Source organism: Haliaeetus albicilla, chromosome 7 (assembly GCF_947461875.1).
Source record: "Haliaeetus albicilla chromosome 7, bHalAlb1.1, whole genome shotgun sequence".
NCBI classification, from domain to species: Eukaryota; Metazoa; Chordata; class Aves; order Accipitriformes; family Accipitridae; genus Haliaeetus; species Haliaeetus albicilla.
In genome coordinates, this window is record NC_091489.1 from 18,840,444 (window position 1) to 18,861,237 (window position 20,794).

Here is a 20,794-nt window from a genome sequence, read left to right on the forward strand (position 1 = left end):
ATTGAGTAAAGGATCTTCAGATCCATTTAATGTCTTTTACATACTGACTCTTCCTCATGGACTAAGTGTTAGATAATGGTGCCAGGGAAAATTCTGTAATGGCAATAAATTACCTTCTAAGGCTTTTCCATCTCTATTTTCCATTATTTTTTTCTGACGAAAGATATGGTGCTGTCTTTTCTGTCAAGACTGTCATAAAACTTTGTCCGTGCTGCCCCCTGTCTTATTCTCCGTCAAATTAAGTGGGACAAATTAATTCATCTTACAGAGTTGCACCAAAATGAGAGTTTGGCTTTGACCTGGAATGTTAAAAGTACTTGAAATGAAGTGTGCGTTTATTGTGTGCTCCAGCAGTAACACCCTTCCTTGACTTTGTTCTACAGATGAAACACGAGCCATTCTTCTTGTTTGGCAGCAAGCTTGAAAAGAAAGTAGTGGGGAATATTATAAAAGAAAGAGTAAAAGGAGACATTCATGGAGATAAAGACATTACATCCAAACAAACTGAGCCGATACGAATTAAAATCTTTGAAGGAGGGTAAGAAAATGCAACTGGAAATTTCAAGCTCAGCCTGTCATTTTAAAGAGATTTGAAAATGAATATGAATGAAGTAGGATGTGAACAGTCTCCTGTATTCCTGCCATGTCTTGTAGCTCCCAAGCCTCTTCGTTTTTATGTATATGTCAGTCTTAAAACAATCTGCAGGGTACCTGTATACTTACTCTTGGCTCTACTTTGCTGTTAGGACAATTATATTTTCCATCTGTGTGAGAGCACTCCCAGAAAACTGTTACTTTCATTCCTTAAGTCATAAAGAAATGGATAAATGGTTAACATTTTGATATTATCTATACCATTTCTCTTTATTTTATGGCTTCCATGAGGATATCGTTCCATTTTTAGAGTCTGTGTACCTCCACTCACTTGAACGGGTTAGCTAGGCATGCTTACGCTTAATCTTGTAATTTTTTATTATTTACTGAAGTTGGATTTTGGAGGTAAAATGTAAGATGACAGTTAAATCTGTGGTATCTAAGCCTAATCCATAGTTCTGTCATCTGTGATTGATAAAATAATGTTTTATTTTACCATGGCCATCTGTCACTCAAGTGATAACAGAAACAAATAACAGAGAGAGGGAATAGGAGACCTCCAAGTCCATTAACATTGTTTTGAGGCTTCTGAAGCTTGTTATAAAAAGCAAATGAAATGGACACTTGTTTGCCTCTGCAGTATACTCTAAAATGGAACATATTGTTTAATTTCTTTTACAGAATTCTGACACGATGCAATTAATTTGCCAGTTGTTAATAGTGAATAGTCAGGTGGCTGAAAAAGATGTGTTTTTCAGTCTTACCGAAGTCAGATAGTCTCACAGCAGTATTTTACTAGGGTAACTAAATAGGTCAGGATAGAGGTGTAAGAAATTTGTACATCCATTTCCTTCTCCCATCACTTTGTACCCTTTAAAATCTCAGTTGTCCTGCATTAACATGTGTTTTGGCTCCACTTGAATAGTCTCCATGAAATGAACATTGGCGTTTCTCTGTAGTCTGCAACACTGAAGGAATATAGCCTACATCTTGCCTGAAAGACTGAAACTGTTATTTTGGAGATTGCTATAAGTATGCTAGCCCAGATACCCTGATCCTGGCTGTTCTCTCTAGTTGTATGTTGTCCTAGTACCCAAGCCACTAGGCTGGCTACACAAGAGTGACCCAAATTCAGGGGTGAGCCTAAGTTTACAAGAAATTTAAAGAGCTGTTGCTTCAACTCACACCCACTTTGAAGTATAAAATTTGCCTGCTTCCCACTATGTATCATTTCTGAATTTGGATCACCCATCTGAAGACAGTCTGCACTGATGTAAGCTGCCTGATGAGAGGTCAGAAGAGTAAAAGTGTATTAAGAAAAGCAACTTAAAGGAGGATTCACATCAGTGTGAGCTGCAACAAACAGATCATTCTATAAAGCACCTCTACCATCTAATACCTTCTTTAAGAAACTTTGTTGTTACTTACACCATCTTAAGTTTCCCTGTATACCAATGAGGTCTACAAAACTATTTGTGTAAAGTCATATAATTCACATGTCACCTAGAAATGTCTCCTAGTAATACTTGGCTATGTTTAGATATCCTTTGAGTAAAACGAAGCGTAAGAAACCTTGATGTGCACATGAATTTCTGGAGGGGGGGGGACAAATAATCTATGCAGTAGACTGGGACTTCCTCAATAGAGGCATATAACCTGCAAAGCTACAGTGGATGAGATGATGTAGTGTTAATGGGTACGTCTAATTTTATCGAACATTTTATAGGAATTATTTGTGGAAGGGTAGATTCATTCTTTTCATTAGTTTGGCTATTTTTTAAATGGATCTAATATTCTTTAGATATTATAACCGTGTGGGTTTTTTTTTCTGTCCTGACTATTGAATTTGTCATCCTCTTCAGTTTTTTTTTTTATGACTTCCGAAAGCTAGTTTTTAACATGGGTGGGTTTCCGTGATTGCTTGCCCTTGGCTGTTCGTAGAGCTGTTCTGTTCTCCTCTAGTCTGCTCTACTCTCATCAAGCTCATCTTTGTATCATCTCAGCAGGTGCAAGTAGTGCACTGAACGATGCAGCAAACGTCTGTCATCTTCATTTCACGTTTTCTCCCCTGGACAGACAAATGTATATGGTGATACCTTGTTTCAATAATGTATTTTCATTTTGTTTTTCATTTGTCTTGGTCAGTGGATTTGCTTAGGCTTCTTGATTGCTTTTGTTTTGTAAGTACGAAGAAGGCAATTCAGAATCCATAGCTGAGAAAGATCTGCGGTTGTCAGTTTTCGGTTTGTGGGAAAGCCTGTCCTCTGAGCAGGGAAGTGCAGTTGTGCAGCTGCCTTGTGCCAGGGGACCGAAGTGCTCGTATGGCAGGTGGGCAAAAAGCAAATAGACAGGGCTGGGGATGAGTGAGAAGCTGAAGGAGCAGAATAAATGGAGCTGAGGCAAAAAGGAGATGTCACAGCACATCACCACCTCACTGCACCAAAGCCCATCAAGAGCAGTTTGTAAGCATTGCAGCAGAGGGAGTTTTGAAGGAAGAAGCTAACAACCATATTATTGCCTCTGGCAGGTGGCTTGATTCAAATGAAATTATCTGAATCACAAAATCTGCTTTCCATCATCTGCAACTGCAAAACCCTGATGGGTTATGAAGCAGTGTTCCTCAAAGAAAAGCAGCAATTTGAAGTTCAGTACTTGCGGCAGTACAGTTGGTTACTAATGGCATGAAGTGAAAAGAAAGGAGGGACAGGGCAAACATGCCTGTTCATCTGGCATCTAGCTTAATGACATTATCAGCTCACAGCAAGAGTTCACAGTTAGCTTATGGTTGCTCTTTTATATCTATCAATCAGTAACAGACTCTTATTGAAAATCCCCAATAAAATGACATTTTGGATAGAAATTGCAGGACTCTGAGGCTTGTTAGTGCTTTTTAACTCTGGAATCCCATTCGAATCAAGCTCAGAGCAGCAGTGACCATAGTCCTTATATGAAAGTTATGTAGTGGGAAGGGGGAAATTACTGAAAGCTTTGAGAGGTACGAGTTAATAGCAAGATCTAATATTCCTGGGAGCTAGAAAGATAATTACCATAGACTCAGTCTTCTGGTGTTTCGGTTTTTGGACCAGGCCTTCTTTGAGTGTCAAATTTGTGTGTGTCATTTCTCTTACAGTCATTGTTATAGTAAAGCATACTTAGAGAGTCAAGGTCAGTTATGGCCAAGAACCATCCATATGAATGATGAAGAGACAGATCTTGTCTAATTGTCTTTGTACCCAATGGGATCTGACAGGTGACAGAAGCTGGTGGAATGAGGTCAGGAAGAGGAGCAGCAGAGATGGAGCAGCGGAAAAGCACATGTTATAACACAGCATTTATCTTACCAGTATCAATCATGGGTGACATGGTAGACTCCATCCCAGCAAAATCAGACTGTAAGGAGAGATGAAAAGAAGATAAAATGGCAGTCTTTCAAACAATAATGGACTTTTTTTCTGTCTGTGGGAGAAAGCCTGGAGGTAGTTGATGAAGCACAGGAGTCACTGGCATGTGTGTATGAAGGAGAACCTGGGAAATGGGACAGACAGAAAAGCAGAATCCCAGAAATACATTAAAAAAAAAGCTGCTAGAGAGATGGCTAAATATTAAATGACATTAGACTATGCCAGTTTTGCCCATGGTGCCAGGGACAATGAAGGAAAAGGGAGAGGGCCAACTTTATTGGAAAGGAGATGAAAAAACCTGAATTTAGGCATCCACATTTGAAAGAGGAGCTGATGTTTTTAATAGATAAAAAGATGAATGTGAGAACAGGACAGTGTTTTATGTATTTCTAAGATATTAGCTTCATTATTTATATTGCCAGTGATATAGCTGAACATATGGAAGAAGTGTTCATCTAAGAAAAGCACACTTTAAAAATGTTTCAGCTCTGTAACCCCAAAATTGCCACTTGCTTCTTGTAGAGTTATCATCACATTAACAGAATCTTTCACACAGTCCCTTATTTATTTACAGGGCTGTCAGTACCAACGATGTTTTGTGGGCTGCGCATCCACAGGGTGACTGAAAGTACTTTGTGCTGCTTAGGGAAAGGGCAAGGGAGGACAGAGGGCAGAAAAAATATTATTTCTCAGTTCTAGCAATTTCTGGATTTTACTTCGGGTGAATGAGGATTAAATTCTCCCTCTGGGGAACGCCCAGTGCTCTTCAAACCTCAGAACAGCCTGAGCAGATCCCCTGGGCTCTTTCAGATTTCAGTATTAACAATTTATCATGATAGTAAAGGCAATGTGCAGCTTTACATAGATTTGCATATCTTATTTATTATCTATCTACATACTATGTAATCAGCAAAAATAGCATGGAACGCTTATGCCTGTGCTAAGAAAAATTCTTTTAACAGCTTTCTGTTAAGTGTGCAGCTTGGAAGTTTCCCATTTTATTTCTAAAGCAGCACGTACCTGAGTGAACTCAACTTGGTGTCCCTTAGGGAGGGATCCATCTTTGGGAACTTCAGGCATCTGTAGTGTAAATGCGTACATCCTCCCTAGTCATCTGCATTCCCTTTATGCTTAATGGGGAGAAACGGGCATTTCCAGGATATGATTTATCTGATCCCAAGGGATAAATACACAAATAGTTGAATGAACCATGCTGCAAAATGACGCTGTTTTCAGTGGTGGTAGATGCCTCCGTTGTACAAGACTACAGTTAGCTGAAATAAATCCAACCTGCAGGCTCGTATTTGGAGTTGCACTGTGTCTATAGGAATGGTGGCTAATCTGTTTCCTGACAAGGTGTTTATACTGTTCTCATACTGCAACCCTTTGGTCTCACATTGTTTAAACACATTGGGACCAGTGCATTCCCTGAAAGGCAAATACTTTGTGAGTTCCAAACTGGAAATTCAGTAGTTCCTATGGGCTTCTGCGGATTTCTTGTGATGAGATGTATACTGGATCAGGATCAGATGCATAGAGGTGATGTCTGTGCATGTATGTGACCTAGAGTCTGTATGATTTAAATGCTTGCTCTCTTCCAACAGGTATAAATCAAATGAGGATTATGTCTATGTCAGAGGTCGTGGCCGAGGAAAGTACATTTGTGAAGAATGTGGAATTCGTTGCAAGAAGCCAAGCATGCTCAAAAAACATATCCGCACTCATACTGATGTCCGGCCTTATGTATGCAAGTTGTGCAATTTTGCCTTCAAAACTAAAGGTACTTGACCCTTTTTGCTGAACTCTTGCCACTTCCCAGACAAATTTGGAGCTATTTTGCCATCTGGGATCCAAGCACCCTTTGCAATCAAGGAAAGAATTTTCTTCAGAATAAAATTATTGTGTTTATGTATACAGGACTTCATGAAAGAGGTTTTTCTCTCCTGTTTAATTGATCCAGGGATTTTGTGAGGCTCTGAGACTCCTTGGATAGTCTCATTAAGGGCTATAGGCTCTTGGCTGGTCCATCTGTCTGCAGAGAAAATATAGTAGCATAAGAACCGCCCTTACAAATAATACTTTCTACCAAAATTGTTACATGGTGAAAATTTTAATTGCAGCAACACTTAAATACTACCAGGAGAGTACACTTGTTATGACATAATGTAGAAGCAGAGCATCAGCTGCTGAGGAAAACATGCCTTCATGGGCTTTACAGTGGGTCAGTTTCAAGTTTATAAATAATGTATGTCTCCCAGATGGGCCACTCCATCCACTGTGGCATTAATTATGAATAGAGATCTGATAGCTTGTGTTCACATGTATTTATCAGCACAGAGAAAAGCTTCCATTTGTCACCCTGAGGCCACAGATAATGATATTCTTTGGAATTTGGATTTGCATTGCATCTCCTTAAAAGAAAAAAATTCTTCTCTTTGGTAGCATTTCTTTGTAGCACAGCCCAAATGAGCCTTACATTTTCAGTTTCTTAGCTTCCCTTTGGCAGACAAGGGAGACAGATTCTGGTCCCAGTGCGGTGAACTTACTTGAAGGGGGAGAGAGGAAGCTGAAGGAAATTTCTCCCAAGATCCCAGTGCAGCTTCATGGCTGTTTTGAGGATTGAGGATTGTAATAGTTTCCATGACTCCAGCACTTCTTCTTCTGCCAAAGATGGGAATAGCTGATGGATGGTAGTAGACCCATCAACCTAATTTAAGATGAGAACTTGCATGGGGGTGTAGGGACAAAGACAAGGAGCTGCTCGTTTGTAGTCCCAATAGACCATCTGGTGAACTGTTCTTGGATCATTGTTTACATTTGACATTGCTGGAGGAATGGGTCTTGAAGGAGGATTGTGGTTTTGCAGCTGTGTTCAGAAAGTACATTCCAGGCAGAAGAGATGGCATGGAAAGAAATGTGAAATTGCTTGCTGAGGCTGTCATTTCTGGCAGAGAAGAAGAAACAGGGAGGAGATGGTATACTATTGCACAAGAAGGGCATGAGTAGGAAGAAACTAAGTTAGCCTTCGAAGTACAGAAGGGTTTAACTGGCGTATTACTGCTTATGAGCAGTTGTCAGCCTCACAACTATTGTTGCTATTTTGCAGAGAACAGCAGGGGACAGACCTTCAGAGGTATTTAGGTTTTCAGTATACACCCTGAGCGTTTAGCCATCCAGAGGCATCAGTGGCTAAGTTAGGCTTTTCATGCAGTGCACAGGCACAATAAGAAACTCTTACTGAGAAGGGAATTACCTGAACTCGCTGGGACTGAAAGTCAGAGGAGAAGAGCCTGGCTGGTGAGCTTCTAAGCACGCCTCCACTATCCAGCAGAGTGGTGCAGTGTTCCTGCCCCCAGGTTGCATGTGCCACACACACACCATCTGGAGACGCTGGTTGGGGTCCCAAAAGCAGCATAGGTACATTCACAGAGTGCTTTCCTTGAGCTAAGAAGCACTGTGTCTTGGTAGTGGGTTGGGTGTTGCTTGCGCCATGCTTTCCCTGTTGGGTGTTGCAAATGTGACTGAAGTGGCTAATGGATTAGAGTGATATTCTCATTTCTCCAGCTTGTGCTTTGTGCTCAAGATTCTTTGCCATGAAATGTCTCTTGGAGCCAGTCTCAACCCAGTTTTCTTATCTGTGAAAAAACCAGACTAAGACAGGCACTCCAGAAAGTCAATAGTCTAGTGTTAGATTGCTTCCTCAGGGGAATGGGAGATCTGATTTCAAATCCCTGCTGTGTCTGGTTCAGATCCATAGTCCAAAGCAGGGAACTGAACCTAGATTTCCCACATCCTGGGTGAAGGCTGTAAGTACAGCTCCTCTCAGTTCAGAGATTGCAGCTAGATGGTAAACTTACATAGAGAAGTCTTCTGTAAATGTCTTTTTTGTGGGGTACTTTTGCTTCAAAATTCTTCGAACACAATGAACATTTGGAACCTACATATGAAGTAAATGGGAGAGCCCTTAGCTTGAAAGTACCACCGTGAAACTAGGAATGTGAGCCCTGAACGGCTGGTGTCCAGGCAGTCTGTACATATCATGAACACTGAGCCCAGGGATAGATAACATCCAGAAGTGAGTTATTTAGCTTGCTGGGATGCCTAAATGTCACGTGGAATATTGGAGAGATGCCTATATACCTCTCAGGCCCTGAGTTTAAGTTTATTTGAATTTTTTTTTTTTTTTTAAGATACAAAATCCCACTCTCATTAAAACAGGCTCTGAGGGCAATGGGATGGATGAGTCAGCTCTGTCTGTTGTGTTTTTTTTTAAACTAAAAAACCCCCATCTGCAGGATAACAGAGTTAAGATACACCAAAACCTGACTTGGAGAGTGATCTTTGCTGTTGTCCGTTAATTAGATTAATCTCTGATCCGTAGGAAATCTGACAAAACATATGAAGTCTAAAGCACACATGAAAAAATGCCTGGAACTTGGAGTATCAATGACATCCGTAGATGATGCTGAAACTGAAGAAGCAGGTATGTCAGAATGATTTAATTTAGTTGGAATGGCCTCTGGAGTATGCAAATGACTCATTGCACTTCAGCACAGTGGCTGGCATGGGAAAAATATTAAGAGTATTTGGGGCATTTTTTAATTAAGGGGCATCTTTTTAATAAACAGGAGGTATAAAAAATAAATCCAATCCATTTGTCTGAGTTACATTTTTTATTAACATACACGAGGAAGAGCTAGAAATAAAAGTATGACCTGTTGTCATCTATGTCATACAAAGTTCCCAGTCTTTTCAGTTTAGTTGTGAGAGGTGGCAACATTTAGCGAAGTTGCAAGGTGAGGTAGGGTGAATTTGTTTTTTATACTTCCTTTCAAGTATAGAGTTTTAAGGTATTATTATGAAAAATTGTGGTTTGAGACAATGAAGAATGGCTTTATGCAGCCATCCCAGATGAAGAGCATCCAGTGATGGCAATGAGTGTGCTGGGTGGGGAATGAACGTGGCGGAAGGTGTAAGAGGTGTGGTGTGTGCTCACCATTTTGACTTGCCATGGCTGTTTCAGAAAACATGGAGGACATGCAGCAGGAGGCAGAGAAGAGTAGTAACCTGGCAGGCCTGTCAGCAGAGCACCAGTTTTCTGACGCAGAGGAGTCAGATGGCGAGGACGGCGATGACAATGATGATGACGATGAAGATGACGATGATTTTGATGATACTCAGGGAGACTCGACACCAAAAACCAGATCAAGAAGCACCAGCCCACAGCCCCCTCGGTTCTCCTCCCTGTCTGTGAACTCGGCTGGGGCGTCGCAGGGGGCTTCCCCCGAGGGCTCACTTTCTGTGGGGCACTCCTCCCTCATCAGTTACTTGGTCACCTTACCTAGCATTCAGGTTACTCAGCTTGTAACACCAAGTGACTCCTGTGAAGACTCACAGATGACAGAATATCAGAGGTTTTTCCAGAGTAAGAGTACCGATTCAGAGCCCGATAAAGACAGGTTGGACATACCTAGCTACATGGATGAGGATTACGTGCTTTCGTTAGACCCCAGTTCATCTCCGAGAGACCTCTCACCTTCCAGTCGACAGTCGTCACCTGGCTACGATTCTTCACCCTATAGAGATAACTCACCAAAGAGGTATTTAATGCCAAAAGGGGATTTGTCACCCAGAAGGCATCTGTCACCCCGAAGAGATATTTCACCCATGAGGCACCTTTCCCCGCGGAAGGAGGCTGTGCTGAGGAGAGAGTTATCACCAAGACGGGATGTGTCACCAAGACGTCACCTATCGCCAAGAAGACCAATGTCACCAGGGAAAGATGCGTCTGTTCGAAGAGATTTGTCTCCTAGGCGAGAGAGGAGATATATGGCCTCTGTTAGAGCAGCGTCTCCCCGGAGGGGCTTATACCATAATCCAGCGTTGTCCATGGGTCAATATTTACAGTCTGAATCTATTCCAGTGGGTCATTCAGTAAGTATGAAAGAATATTTTCACTCCTGTAGTCAAAACCAGTGCTCTTATCTAATTTGTGCATAGTATTTCAAAAATGTTGCAGCTTTGTAGAAGAAGGCGGCATAAGCTTTGAGCCTTGGTGGGAAGTCTGGGAACAAATGCAAGAAATTTGGAATAGGCAGGGACCAAATAAGGGTGTTGATTCAGTTAGATGCAATAGAGTCAGCCTAAGGGTCAAATCTTCACTTGGTATAAGCCTGAGTAGCTCCATTAAGTTCAATGAAATTAGGCTGGCTTACATTAACTGCCCCCGTCTTTATTATATTTATTTTATATATTATATTATATTATATTCTTTTAAAATAGCCCCGGGAGCTTACATGGTGTGTGGGGCTTGTTTCTGCTGTTTCTGTTTCTGCTGTTTCTGTAAAACCTTTTACGTCCCAGACTGTCTGGTGGGATCGAGCCCAGATCAGGGCTTAAGGCCCTGATACTGCAGTACGGTGCCCATCACTGCAGTATTGTTTAATGGAATAAAAATGCTAAAATAAATGGAACCTCTCAGAAAAGCAGGGTGCCCACTGAAATCAGGATCTGTGGCTGGAATTTAAAGGATATTATCGTGTGACAGGAGCAGGCAGCTGTTTGCCTGCAGAATGCACCATCACAACTGGCTGTTTCGGCAGGGACACAACTGTCTGGGTGGAAATGGAAATATGCAAAACTTGCACAGCTGGTGTCTGTGCTGTTCCCATTCGGTAAATCAGCTCTCCAAAACTGCCGACTTGGCATTTTTGACTGGCCCCAGCATTCACAAAGCACCCTCTCCACAAATAAATTTGGTCTGTAGAGTTAAGGAACGGCCTCACTACGTATGCATTTATTTATTTATTTAGTACTCTCCCCTCGCCACATCTGATGTTGCTGCTGCCCTCTCACTGCGTGCCTCGTCAGCCCGTTTGTGTGGGTTCAACCCTGGCAAGCTGTGACAGGCTCACCCTGCCTCAGGGCTCCTGCCTCCCTGCCCTCCTCCTGGCAGGGCTCTCCTCCCTCCTGGTGTACCCATCGCCAGTCTTCTTGGCTCTTTGTGTAGTCTTTGTGGTGCTTAAGAATTAAACCTTAACCTCATAAAATCAGCATTTCCAGAGCTCTGGGGTGAATTTCTCTGTGGAGCCAGGCTGATGTGTTTGTTACCTGCGCCTGGGAATGGAGCGAGGGGTGCTGCTGGGCAAAGGTGGCTGGAGCAGGGATGGACCGAACAGAGCCGAGATGCTGCCAGCCTAGCAGATCCAAAAGTGGTTTCCCAGCTTTTCAAGGGGATAAGGGAAGGCTGCAATGTGAGGGACCACGTGTGTAGGAGAGAGCAACCAGGTACTTCTCCCACATATTAGATGTGGCCCCATGGCCTGGTAAGTTGTTGGGGAGAGCAGCAGAGAGGGGTGGCTGACTAAGTGGTCCTTGAGGAAGGGCACGCTGAAACCCTGCTGCACTCTCATAGGAGCTACCACTGCATAGCTGAGGGAGGATACAAATCCCGCCAGCAGTTCTACCAACAAAGTAAGGAAGCACAGCGAGAGAACAAAGAGCCACCAGTTTAACAGTCATTGTGTCTTAGTATCAGATGGAAGGGATTGTATGAGATGCTGCAGCTGACATTGTGCAGGGAGCCCCAGTCCCTAATGTCCTGCATGAGGCACTTCCACTGGCATCCTGTAGTAGAGATTTTGGATGTGTGATGATGCTGGCAAAAGGATATGTAAGTGTCACCCTTGGCCATCTGACAGTTCTTGCTGTAATGTTTGCCTTGTGTGTTATGCACACCTTCCAGCAAGGCATTTAGCACATTGTAAGGACTCTTTTAGCACCCTTAGCTCCTTATTTTGGAAAGTCCACCATGCCAGATGGACTTTTAACACCTACCTTATTTTTGAGGTAGGATCAGGCAAGTGGCAGTGAAAAACCCAATGTAAAAGATCATTTATCCTACAGAAAGCATCGGTAACTCAGTGGCATGTTGAGTGTTTTGAGAGAGAAGCCCGCACCTCAGTACAGTACTGAATACAAGCATCACTGGAAGCGGAGCCCAGGCAAATTTAAATGAGGAAATGACAAGTGAGGATAATTGCCCATCTCAACAGACGACTGCAAGGAAGGAAAGATGGATTCCTCACCTCTCGATGCTTTTCTGGAAGACATACTTTAGCCAAACAGTAGTTGAGTTTAGGTGAAACACAAGTTATTATACTCGGTGTGTGGGAAGACAACACCTGAGTTTGCTATAAATGAAAGCTGTCAGAGAAGGAAAAGGAATAAAGGCATAAAGGCTGGTTTTCACTTCCAGAGAATTGAAATCCAGCAAATCAGAACATGATTAGCAACAGCATTCAGTGATGCACATGCCAGCTTACAATCCTGCTTCCTCTTTCAGAGCTGCATTGGGTTCCCAGTCACTGCAGGAATAAGAGTGGTTCTGTGCGTCTGGTACCTGCAGTTCCCAGAAGAGGCCAGTTTTCTTTCTTCTCCACTGAAATTGATGTATTTGCTCTAGCCTCTTTGGCCAGTGCTGGTCTAGTTCCCCTTCATGTTGCTTCCCCTTGAATGTTCACGCGCTTTGGTGGTCTTGTGCAAAGAGCTTGTAAAGTGCTCTGGCATTGAAAGCACCACATAGAGAGCAATTGAAATTATTTCTTTAGGAAGCGGAAAAGAGCGTGGGGAAAGTAAGTCTTTTTGTAGATTGTACAAAAATACAGAAAAATGTACTTTTTTTTCTTTGGCAGTTAATAACAGGATACACTCTTGCAACAGGATACTCTCTCCAAAGTAGCTTAACGCTCTGGTTGATGCTGGTGCACATTTGGCTTTGGCAAGTTAAATTGGCGTCTTTACATTTAAAGGCAGATCTCCATTGCTTTCTAAATACATTTGGAATCTTCTCTTCTGTCAATGCCAGATGTTTCTTTCCTTTCTGGGGAGGCTGGTGCCATTATTGAAGGGCTCTGAGTCTTCTCCCCAGTCATTTTATGCCAGTCCCAAGGGAAAGAGAAGAGACAGGAAAGCTGCTTTTGTTCACTCTGAGTGCATCTCTGTTAGCATTTTAGTTTGGATCAGGCATATGTCTCTGTTGTCACATTTATTGTGCTTTGACTCACATTGCAGAGCAGTCTTGGAGTAAGTGACCTGGATTGTTCTCAGATGAACTTAAACTGAAAAATGTGCTGCAGGAGTGCAACAGGTGCACTTAAACTGTAAGCGGGCATTTAAGTGAGTGAGAAGAGACCACATAGGGTTAGTCTGAAGCAACCTTCCCCTCCAACCCGACAACACTTATATTGTGAACATGGGATCCAGCACCGAGTTTCACTCTGTTCCTGCTTGTCCCCGCTCCTAGTGCATCCCGCTGCTTCCTAGTGCAGACCAGAGCTTTTGCCCCTTCTTCGAGTCCCAGGGCTAGGCACAATGAGACTGTGACTATATCTTGCTGTGAGTGGTATAAACTTATCGCTAGCAACTGTTTTATCTTCTGGGAGGTAGTGGATTTTGCTAGTGTTGCTGGTTTGTTGCACCTCTCATTCATTTTGAAGTCTGAAGCCTGTCTTGATATGTTCAGAAGGGTTGAAGGGAGTTAGGCACCTCTATATCCACTTGAAAGTCAATAAAGGTCCTTTGATCATCCCAGACATATGGATATTAAATCCCTTCCCAAGCACTCAATACTTTATCATCTTGAGTGAAATGCATTCCTATACGAAGAGCCAGCATAAAATTTCTGAAGTCCAGGTAAACTGTAAATAGGTCCACTGGTGTATGTGGGCTGCTATGGTGTGTTCTCAGTAGGACTGCAAATCAAGCTGATCCTGAAACTGAAGTCCACCCAGATTTATAGTCACTTTATTAAGCATCATGTCTTTTAGAAGGCACATCGGTAATATGCTCTGTTATACAGAGTTCAACATTTTTAACTTTAAAAAGCCTCAAGTACATTACAATATGGTAATCAAAGAGGTTGTTTTCCACCCACCATCTTTTTGCAAACTGTGGTCTGAGGCCGCCAGGAGGATGTCTGTGAAGGGTGCTTGGCTTTGAAAAGCGATCTTCCTCTTAATCCCCCCCAGCCTGTTTTGGGTGATGTACCAGATACAGGGTAAACCCTATCTCATCCCTGAGGCATTCTGGGGGACCTGTGAAGCTGGATATGGCTTTGCTCAGGGGTGTGGTGTGGCAGTCTAGCTTTATGACCAGGTCAGAGAGTTTAGTGAAAAGCTCCTCCAGAATGTTGTTGCTTTGGAAATTATATGTCACCTGGAGTTGGAGGAAAATATGCTAAACTGCAACAAATGAAAATTAATAGGAAACGAACTGGATTCCCATCACCTGACAAAGAGAGGAGCTCATCTCACTGCACTGGCAGCCACCCATTCTGACAGCACTGCAAAAAAATACCGTGGCTTTCTGCACTGTGCTCAGTGATGGGATCCAATACTCACCCAGAATAAAGTCTTTGGGTTTTCAGGATGTTTCTTGAAAGAAGACATCTCCTCTAATACTTGGTCTTTCCCCGTCAATATATATGTGTCTCTGCTTGTAGGTATGAAAATGCTAGATATTGGTAAAGGAAATAAAAGCAGGGTAAGAGGTATGAACAGTTATTAATGCCTGTAACCATTTATGTTGGCCATTTCCAAACTTACCTGCCAGAGTTAGAAAAAAGATAATCCGATACGTGCTCAGGCAGGCTTGGAAGGCATCCAGTGGACATGAACACACTGTCACTGTCTATGTAAAAATTAGGCAAATGAGACACATATTGGCTGATACTGCTGATCTTGAAGCATGTAGCAGTTTCCATCATGTTAGCCACCTCTATCCGACAAGGAGGACTGTTGCTCTATTCCCTTTTGGAACTGTGGCAGGATACAACATGAAGCTAGTGTCTTTCTCAGTTAGAGATTTGTGTGTGACTAGGCTTGTTCTTTGATGAGTTTTACTCCTGTTTTTTGGCTGCTTTTGCTCTGTTTCCCTTAGCCCAAGTTCACATCAGATGCAATAGTGATATGTCATGGCTTAGGAAACAGCCAAGAGGACAGTATGACTGAGAAACGGGTTGACAGACCAAAGGTGGAAAAAAAAGGGGGCAAGCAGCTGTGCAGAGGTGAGGTTAGTGATAGGAAGGACTGACAGGGTAGGTGAACTATGTTTTGTGGCTTGGCAACTGCAGTTTATTCTGTAAATTTTTCCCCATTCAGCAGTATAGCATGCTGTCACTGTGCTTTCTTATGACAGTTTCTCTTCTATGAGACTCAAGTGTCTCACTTTCTGAATAGGAAAATTCCCAACATAGATTAGCCTCTGAATAATAACATCTCTTAAGTTCAAGTCTGATGATTATGGGTCACCCTTCCTGTCTTGACGTTGATTTATATCAAACAGGACAAAACATCTGAGCACAGTGAGACTGAGCCCCTGGGTAGCACATAAACCGTATCTTTAATTGCCCCCTAAACTAGTTCCCTGGGATGGGATCAAGAGGTTGCTTAACGCCTTGAGAGCTAGGATTTCCCAGCAGTGAAGTGCATTGGCATTTAGCAGCGCAGTCCTTGGGCTGCCGCACCAAGACTGTGGTAACAGTACAGCTCTGGGGCAACTGATAGGTGTTTGGTCAATTGGCAGAGCAGAGATGAGCGTTTCGTTCTTTTAATTTCCTATGGGAGTCCCCAAGAGTTGTGTGGCCAAATCCCACGCACAATTATGAAAATGTCATCCTGCACTTCTGTCATCGTTGTTCCTCTGGTCAGCAATAAATGATACTTAATCATCAGACGGAAAACAAATTTTAAAAGTTAAGAATGAAAAAAAGAGAAACCCAAAAGCCCAAGACATATTTAATACTGAGTGGGGATGGAGCTATTCAGTCTTCCAAGGCAGGAGCTAATGGGAAGGCACTGAAAATGTCAATATTGCGAGTTTGGTTTTCATTAGCCATTACAAAATCCCTCATTCTTCTCAATCTCATTATGAGTGGGTGAGTCTTCCTGTGACAGAGTCATCACTTTCACTCACAGCTAGTGCCTGTGCTTTTGTTATTACTTATTGTTTACACTACAGATAGGCCAGAGTGGTGCTCCGTTGTCTTAATGACTATGAAAGTTTGGGTCTTCGTTGCAGAGAGGCACTTGAACTTCCGTGGAAATACCCACCCTCCTTCATCAAGGATTGGGTAAAGCTCATGGGGAGCAAGTGCCTTACCTGGGGCTCCAGAGCAGGATCTTTCAGCAGGCAGAAAATACGTACATGCAGTCAGATTTTTCCTGTACTGCCAAGCAGTGGTGGTGAGCAGGGAGTGTTCGGATGTGTATTTCTCTGCAACAAAGTCTCGATACCCAGTGTGGGCTGCCAATGCCAGCACAGTTTGCACAGTTTGCCAAAAGAGAGGGTAAGATGGATCTCCTGGCCAAATCTCTCCTGGGGAATGAAACTCAATCTACCCCAGATTCTCTCCGCAGTTTCAATTGAATATAATACTCTTCACTTCCTGACCTAAATCGCTGCATTGTGTTGCTGAACACTCTTAACTAGCTGCTGCCTTTCACCTCAGAGGCATGAGCCCTGTAGGGCTGAGCTAAGCAAAACCTCCTCTGTTGTTTGGATAAGCAATTAGCGGAGTTTTCCAAATGCTTTGGGATCCATCTGGATGAAAGGTGCTGCGTGAATGTGAATGGGAGGTTGTGTTAGACAGGAAAGCAGATAGGTGGTTTGGCAGCTGGACAAGAATTTTGCTAGTAGCAGCGCTGACATTTCTTTTGTTTTTTTCTGGTTACAGAGAAGGGGCTTGTCTCAGGGGCCTTACTTCAACGTATATGGAGAAAAAGGAGGTATGGAGCACCGCGGGCCTAGCCCGTTCCCCGAAGGTCCGAGTGACTACGTCTTCAGTCATCTTCCACTACACTCCCAGCAACAGATCCGAGCACCCATCCCCATGATGCCTATCGGGGGTATCCAGATGGTCCATTCAGTACCGGTGGCCCTTTCAGGTTTACATTCTCCGTCCACGCTGGCCCTGCAGAGGGAAGGCTCTGAGGAGAAGCAAAGAGGAACTGCGGAAATCCTTACAAAAGAATCGTATAGTATTTCTAAGCACCACGAGAAACGTACCTCTCCGCACAGCTTGCACCCCACCGCTCCCTCCAGCGCACCCTCCTCTCCGTTGCTGTTGCTGACACAGAGCACGTCAGAGGACAGTGTCGTAGCTACCGAGAGGGAGCAGGAGGAGAACATACAGACTTGTACAAAAGCCATAGCCTCTCTGCGAATCGCCACAGAAGAAGCCGTTCTGCACGGGGCGGAGCAGCTGCAGAGGCCTTCTGAGCCTCACCAGAAACCCTTAGAAAGTGCACATTTTAGCCTGAAACACTTTAGTGGATCTGAGCCAGGTCAGACCTGTGCCTCAGCCACCCATCCTGACTTGCACGGTGGTGAACAGGACAGTTTTGGTACATCACAGACTGCGTTAGCCCATCCCACCTTTTACAGCAAGAGCTTTGTGGACATCCGGCAGTTGGGCCTTCACAGCAGGAGCGACCCCCCATCAAGCACACAGGAAAGAAAAGATCCGTCATCTGAGAAGAGCAAGCCACATTGATCTGAGATGCATGGAGACTTTCACCCATACATTTACCCCACTTTTTTTTTTCTAGAGATAGAAGAAGTATTCAACTTTACAGCATGCCTGTTCTAAGTTACAGTAGTTTGCTATTATATATACTTTTGTTATATCAAAAGAATTAGATAAAATAACAAGTCATCATGAGCCTGACCAAAACTAAATTTGAAATTCTTATTGGGTCTGGTACTTTTAAATTGTACAGATGTTTGTGCCTTTTCTTTACTTTGCTTATATTCTTATAAGCATTTTTTTAGCAGTAATTTGTACATATTTTAGAATTTGTGTATCTGCTTTGTAATAAATGTAATTTCTTTCCTTTTTTGGACACTTGGATCTAAATGATGTAAAGCAAAACAGCATCAATATATGTGAGGTTGCACTAAAACATATTTTTATATGATTAAAACTGAACAGCTTTTATGTACAGCTCTGATTCTGTAATACTAATATTTATTTACTTTGTTTCATAAATTGTAAATTTTTTTCTTAATGTTGTGGATTGCTTTTCTATGTGAAGCATGGGAATTACTGTTGCGTAATTAGAACAAAATGTATATTGTAAAACAAGATATTTAAACTAGAGTATCTTATCTTATTCTGCACTTATGCATTAGTTAAAAAAAAAAAGATAAAGGATGTATCAGTCAGTTCTTAACTCTTGTAATTTTTTTTTTGTCTCTTGTTTGCCGGATTGACTATAACTTAAGTGCTGATTGTGATTTTAAACTGATAGTACCGTAAAGCATTAAAGTAAAACAATGTGCTATTGTGAGTTTTTTCAAAGCTTTATAAAACAGTTATAAATATATTAAAAGTATTTGGTCTTATGTGAACATGTTGATCTATATACTCCTTTAAAAAGCTATGGGAAAACATTCCACCCCATGTAAATATGTGCAAGTGCATCACTGGTGCCGTCTGTGTAACTCACCGGGAGAGGCGAGGAGCCGGGGTACCGCTGGCTGCCGGGAGGCAGAGTCCGGCCGCGGCCGGACCCGCTCCCCTGCCTCCAGCTGCAGGGTGGCGAGGCCCCTACGGCCGCGTGGGGCTGGGCGAGGAGCCGGCCCGCTGGCTGGACGAGCGGCACCCCGCCGAGCCCCGGCAGTCCCCTGCTTGCGAGGGCTGACCGTGGGGCATAGGTGTCACGCGGAGGTGCCCCGGAGGGCTCAGAGAGGGGTTTGCAGCGGGGCAAAAAGGTGTTTCCTCGCGCTTGAACACCACGGCTGGTCACTCCCTGCTGCGGTACCCGGGTCAGCTTCAGAGGAGGCTCCTGTCCCGTCCCGTCCCGTCCCGTCCCGTCCTGTCCCGCAGGCGGAGGAGCGTGGCCCCGCCGGCGAGGCGGAGAGCACCGCCACCCCGGCCTCTTCAAGGAGCGGGGTTCACGGGCAAGAGAGTCGCAGTCTTCCAGAGCAGGGTCTCCATGGGGGTGAGGTTTGCTCCAGAGGAAAGTCAGGAGGAGCCCGGGCTTGTGTTTGAACGTGTGGTGGGTTACCGCTACCACCAGCAGCACGCGTGCGTGCACACGCGCATGCGCGCGCACACACTCGCACGCACGCAGATGAAAGAAACCAACGACCTGGATTATATTTTGTGCTATTTAGTGGATTATAAATCTGTGAAACCGAGTTTGTATATTGACTTACTTACAATACATTTAAGGAGTGTTCTTTAAAAAGAAATAAATATACAGTTACATGGATGAGGTGTCTAGTTTTTATGTGTTCTTTGAATTTTCCAAGTTTATTGATGTTCCAGTATATTGTCAGGACCTTTTATTCCCAAGCGCTGCTTTCCCGCACAAGGAGTGCCCTTAAGAATGTGAGCGGCAGTGAAAAGTGTGGATCATCTTTTGGCCTCCTCAGATACTACCAAACTAAACCAGGTTACTTCTCCAATAATACCATGTGGGGGCAGAACCATAGCTGGTATGTTGTCGTAATTCTAGCATGATGGCATATGATGAGCGTAATACCATCATGGACGGTGACCGCTTCTAACCATTAAAGGTTAGTTTCTCATATCCATTGCAGTGTTCCTACCTTTATTCCAGATCATTATGGTAACCTTGCCAAGATAAGCGCGTGCCAGAAAACTGGCTCATCTCAGAGAGGAGAAGCAATATATGTAGTTGGAGGCGAGCAGCTTGTTGGATCATGCTTCCATAAAAAAGAAGTAAATTACACATTTTAAATAAACAAGCCTTATCTGATAAAAGCCTCTCTCCTCTCCTCCTTGGCTGCATGGCTGTATTGAGAACAAAATGCTCAGCACAATGATCAGCTAATCAGGTAATCACAGATATTTTATCAAAAAGGAATGGTAAATGCTCTATTAACATTGCCTTTATAAGCAACCCCCTTGCTGTGGGAGTTACCTTTGGCTTGTTTGATTCTTTTAATTAATTTGCAGCTGCAATTTACCATGCACCTTTTCAGCCTTGGGGCTTTTTTTTTTTATAATTATTGAGCAAGTATCACTGGAATTACATGTGATATTTTGGGGTTACAATGGAGCAACCCTAAAGAGGTTGCAGGTACTTAGACTCTTAACTGTATTTTCTTAATGAGTTAATATTTATACAGTGCTTTGAAAAAAACATATCCTCATACAAGGCCTAGGCATCAAGGATGACTACTTTTCATCCTTTGGAAGGGACGTGGAGGAGGAAGGCAAATATGTTCCGACAGAATTTTCCCGGGCACGAGCAATTTTCAGAACGAACCTGGTGGGTACGGCAACCAGGACCAGGGGCAGGTAATTTCCTGAGCGCTCTGCCTGCTGTCCCCGGTGCAGCCCGCTCCGAGCCGTCGGCGGTAAGGACAGCGTGGAGCTGCCTTAGCGCCCTGAGCTAACACACCGCCCCTTGAGCCCACGGGCTTGGGCTCAGTGCTGCAGGAACGCGCCTGCACGGCTCCTGGCCGGGGCTGTTGGGCTCCCGGCAAGGCTGTTGGAGCCTGTGTGCGCTGACAACCCCTCCGAGGGCGATGGGGAGGGGGTTCCTCCAAAATACTTGGTGTGATGGGTGCGCGTAGGTCTGATGGGACCGAGAAGAGTAACTCAGGTCTCTGATGTAAAAGTTCTGTGTTTTTGAAAGGGATGAAAAGAAGAGATTTAACACAGCACTCTAGAAAACTGCAGAACCAAAAGAGGATTTTTATATGCAGTGTGCCATAGAATTTCTAAGTCAGGAATATAATTACCTATTATATTGTTCAAGGAGGTT

General features: G+C 43.4%; 1 protein-coding gene across 10 annotated transcripts in view; it reads left to right on the plus strand.

Annotated features, from left to right (window-relative positions):
• HIVEP2 (HIVEP zinc finger 2) overlaps nucleotides 1-19,270 on the plus strand; it is a 140,699-nt gene extending 121,429 nt beyond the window's left edge. For all 10 annotated transcript variants that reach the window (XM_069787152.1, XM_069787155.1, XM_069787151.1 and 7 more), the window contains 5 exons: nucleotides 384-538; nucleotides 5,600-5,775; nucleotides 8,377-8,478; nucleotides 9,019-9,929; nucleotides 16,729-19,270. In XM_069787152.1, coding sequence (XP_069643253.1) covers nucleotides 384-538; nucleotides 5,600-5,775; nucleotides 8,377-8,478; nucleotides 9,019-9,929; nucleotides 16,729-17,547 — 2,163 coding nt within the window. In that variant the 3' untranslated portion in view covers nucleotides 17,548-19,270. The remainder of the gene's footprint in view (nucleotides 1-383; nucleotides 539-5,599; nucleotides 5,776-8,376; nucleotides 8,479-9,018; nucleotides 9,930-16,728) is intronic.
• The last annotated feature ends 1,524 nt before the right edge of the window (nucleotides 19,271-20,794 follow it).